Consider the following 4,438-nt stretch of genomic DNA (forward strand, 5'->3'; position numbering starts at 1 on the left):
TTGGTACTCCAAGCTCGATGAGTCGCTGCTCAAGCTCGGCTTCCAGAGGAGCGCCTCCGAACACACCGTCTACCTGCGAGGCAAAGGTGATCGGCGCCTTGTCGTGGGCGTGTACGTCGATGATCTGGTGATCACGGGTGCCAACAACGTCGACCTCGACACGTTCAAGGCGGAGATGTAGGCGATGTTCAAGATGAGCGACCTGGGGTTGCTCCACTACTACCTTGGTCTGGAGGTATCACAGACTGAGGCAGGGATCACCGTCAGCTAGAGCGCCTATGCGGCCAAGATTCTGGAGAACGCAGGCCTGACCGAATGCAATCCAAGCCACACCCCTATGGAGCCTCGGCTGAAACTTAGTAAGTTGAGTACTGCTCCTACTGTTGATCCAACATCTTACCGCATCATCGTGGGGTCCCTGCGCTATCCGGTGAATTCGAGACTGGATTTGGCATACTCGGTGGGCTACATCAGTAGGTTCATGGAGAAACCCACCACCGAGCACTTAGCAGGCATGAAGAGAGTGCTGAGGTATGTTGCTGGTACCTTGCACTTCGGCTACCACTACAAAAGGAAGAAGGAGGCCCAGCTCACCGGCTATAGCGACAACGATCTAGCTGGCGACGTTGATACACGCAAAGGCACCATGGGCGTCCTCTTCTTCCTAGGCAACAATGTCATCACCTGGCAATCACAGAAACAGAGGGTCATGGCACTGTCCTCCTGTGAAATGGAGTACATTACCGCAGCTACTGCAGCCTGCCAGGGAGTATGGTTGGCGCGTCTTCTTGCAGAGCTCAAAGGGGAGAAGACCGACACCATCAACTTGAAGATCGACAACCAGTCCGCCATCGTGCTCAGCAAGAACCCCGTCTTCCACGACCGCGGTAAGCACATTGATATTCGCTATCATTACATTAGCGAGTGTGTTGAGGAAAACAGGGTGCAACTGAAGTCCATTGGGATTCCACAGTGATTTTTTAAGCTCGGTTCAAATCTCAAATTGCAAAAAAAAAATGTAGAAAGAGGTACTGTGTGTCCAAATTCTGAACTCCCGGGTCTGATTGGACATGTTGACCCTGAGACAGAAGCACTGTACTAGTCGTTCCTACTCCCGTGGACAGCAGGCCTATCTTCGGGCCAGTTTGGATGTCAAAATTTTTTACAAAATGCTACGGTAGCGTTTTCGTTGTTATTTAGTAATTAGTGTCCAATCATAGTTTAATTAGACTTAAAAGATTCCTCTCGTGGATTTCGTCTGAACTGTGTAATTAGTTTTATTTTTTATTTATATTTAATGCTTCATGCATACGTCTAAAGATTCGATGTGACAAAAAATCTTAAAAATTTGGCATTTTGAGGTGCAACTAAACAGGGCCTTCCTTGAGCAACCATGATGGATGGCAGAGGTCGGATGAGGCTCCGGTCCGACGTCCGGTCAGCCGGTCATGGGTCAGCAGGCCTCTCTCCTCTGCAGTGGCACTGCAGGCTGAATGCATCTTGGGGGTGTTTAGTTCTATCTAAATCCAAACTTTGACACTATGCAAAAATAAGATTTTTTGTCACATCAAATTTGCAATACATGTATGGAATACTAAATGTTGATGAAATTAAAAACTAATTGCATAGTTTAGTTGTACTTTGTGAGACGAACGTTTTGAGTCTAATTAGTCAACGATCGGATAATTATTACTAAATACAAATGAATTACTACAGTACACTACAGTAGCTTTGCCGCCACCAATTCGATGGAACTAAACGAGGGCTTGAACAGCATAGCAGCATGGATCAACCGCAGAGATACGAACTAGCTTTGGATGTCAATTTTTTGTTGGGTAGGGGATGGGAGGGACATCGGAACCAGAAGCGGGGACGTGAGTGAGCTCAGCGCTGCCTCCTGTAGCGCACCGTAGTATTTCGTTTGTATTTAATAACAATTGTTCAATCGTTGACTAATTAGATTCAAAACGTTCGTCTCGCAAAGTACAACCAAACTGTACAATTAATTTTTGATTTCGTCAACTATTTAGTACTCCATACATGTACCGCAAATTTGATGTGACGGAAAATCTTCTTTTTACATAGTGCCAAAGTTTAGATTTTGGTGGACTAAACAGGCCCTTACGTGAGACTGGTTCAGTCAACACTTGAAATGCATCACACACGGATGCACCATCAGCTCAGTGCGTGTAGCAGCAGGGTAGCAAGGCATTTCAGCACAAAACCTTTCTCAAACATACCAGTTTGATTGAAGCTAAGATAAAAACAAAACAGTACATACTCCTTACTTTGGTTTGATTTCTCTGGATAAAGCTTCTTCGCTTCAGTGGGGACTTATTAGCTATGGTACCCGTACAAATCAACCTAGGCCTTCCCTCCCAAAGCGCTAAATTTTTCAAGATTTCCCGTCACATCGAATACGAAAACGCATGCATGAAGTATTAAATATAAATAAAAAATAAAACTAATTATATAGTTTAGACAAAATTCACGAGACGAATCTTTTAAGCCTAATTAGACTATGATTGGACACTAATTGTCAAATAACAACGAAAACGCTATGGTGCTCATTTTATCAAATTTTTCGGATCTAAACGGGCCTTAGGTTTGCCAAAGGATAAGCACAGCGGAAAGCATAGTGGATACTCCGTAGTTCGCCAGAGACGGCAGTCCTAGCTGACACTGACAGAAGAGCACTCCAGTGGTGTACTAGTGCCGTAATGGTGTCGATCAGTCTTACACTATGCTAGTATGTCAGTTGAACCACAGCCAGCTTACTGTAAACACACCTATTATATACTAGAGTATTAGAGCAAGCTCAATAATAAAGCTAAATGATAGGCTATAAGTCAAAGTTACAAGAACCACAGTCAGCTTCGTGTAAACACAAGCTATTATTTGTCTATAAACTTTTTATGGCCCCTCGTGTTTTTCCTAAATGGTTTTTGGAGGAATAATCTATATGTCGTATCTCCAACATTTTTTCCACTGGGGTTTTTAATAGGATACCAATAACATAATGATTTATTTTAATCACACTCATATATGCTATTTTCTTCTTATTTTCCTATAAGGTTTAAAGGAGTTTTTATAGCATATCTATACATACATATTCCTCAGATTTTCCCCACTGGGTTTTTCGAGGAATTCAAGCATACAACTGCATTGATCTTAAAGAAGATTCGATCAAGGGGGAGTGTTACGAAACGGTGCCTACCAGCAGACACCTATTCATCGGTGATCTCATCCAATTAGACGTGCAGTTAGAGATAGGATTAGAGATTGGATTTACAGTTAACTGTGTCACCGAAGGGGCATGTCTCTTGGTGGCTAGATGTAACTTCTCCCGTCAGTTGTGTCCTTTGGACACACCCCTTCACATGTATATATTCTATGAGATCAATGAAACACATGAGTTGTTCTCAAAATATCTTGTTCATTTACATTCACTTCTAACACGTTATCAGCCACGTTGCTCTAAAAAACAGAGCGTGGAGTTGGCCTCTCCGTCTCTGTCGATTCCAGCGGAGGCTATCCGATGTTGCCGGCAACAACAACTCTGATGCGCATCATCTTCCAGGACACCAGCGCTCGCTGCAGAATCATCACTGCCATACTGGTGGCCTACATCGAGGACACAAACCAAAGAATCAGACCTAGAACGAGTTTAGAACATTTCTACGGGGGTCAATCTGATGGAGGAGGAATTATGCCTAGTGGACAGTGGTACCACTAATTCTATACTTAGAGAAACAAAGTATTTCCAAACTCTTATAAAAAGACAAGGAAATGTTTTGACAATCATCCGAGCGCGATGCTACAATAGTTGGCTCTGGTCGTGCCACTATTGAACTCCCCATGGATACCCAAATTACAATTAAGGATGCATTATTGTATCCCAATTCAAAGCGTACCTTGTTAAGTTATAGAGATATCCGTCAAAATGGTTTTCATATAGAAACCCGTGATGACAATAATAAGGAAATTCTCCTTGTTACTAAAAATAGCGGATATGACAAACGAATTGTTGAGAAAATTCCCTCTTTTCCGTCCGGATTGTACTACACATACATCAAACCCGTACCGCATGTTGCGTACAAGGTAATTTTTCAGAATGTTGACGCATTCAAAACTTGGCATGAACGCCTTGGCCATCCTGGTATAGGGATGATGCGAAAAAATTATTAGCAATTCTAATGGTCATGAGTTAAATACTACTAATTCCCCAAATCTTCAGATTTTATGTGCACTTCATGCGCTACGGGGAAATTGATCGTACGGCCATCGCCCGTAAAGATCCAAAATGAGCCACTAAAATTTCTTGAACGCATTCAAGGAGATATTTGTAGCCCCATACAACCACCGTCTGGACCGTTCAGGTACTTCATAGTTCTAATAGATGCATCTACTAGATGGTCTCATGTGTGTCTTTTGTCCA

The 4,438-nt window shown here is 43.0% G+C and overlaps 1 protein-coding gene across 1 annotated transcript; it reads left to right on the plus strand.

Moving 5' to 3' along the window:
* The first annotated feature begins 337 nt into the window (after window positions 1-337).
* Window positions 338-976, plus strand: LOC136479348 (secreted RxLR effector protein 161-like). The gene has a single exon (XM_066477242.1). It carries the CDS (start codon window positions 338-340, stop codon window positions 974-976), a length of 639 nt encoding a protein of 212 aa, XP_066333339.1.
* Window positions 977-4,438: the final 3,462 nt, after the last annotated feature.

Source organism: Miscanthus floridulus, chromosome 9 (assembly GCF_019320115.1).
Source record: "Miscanthus floridulus cultivar M001 chromosome 9, ASM1932011v1, whole genome shotgun sequence".
NCBI lineage: Eukaryota > Viridiplantae > Streptophyta > Magnoliopsida > Poales > Poaceae > Miscanthus > Miscanthus floridulus.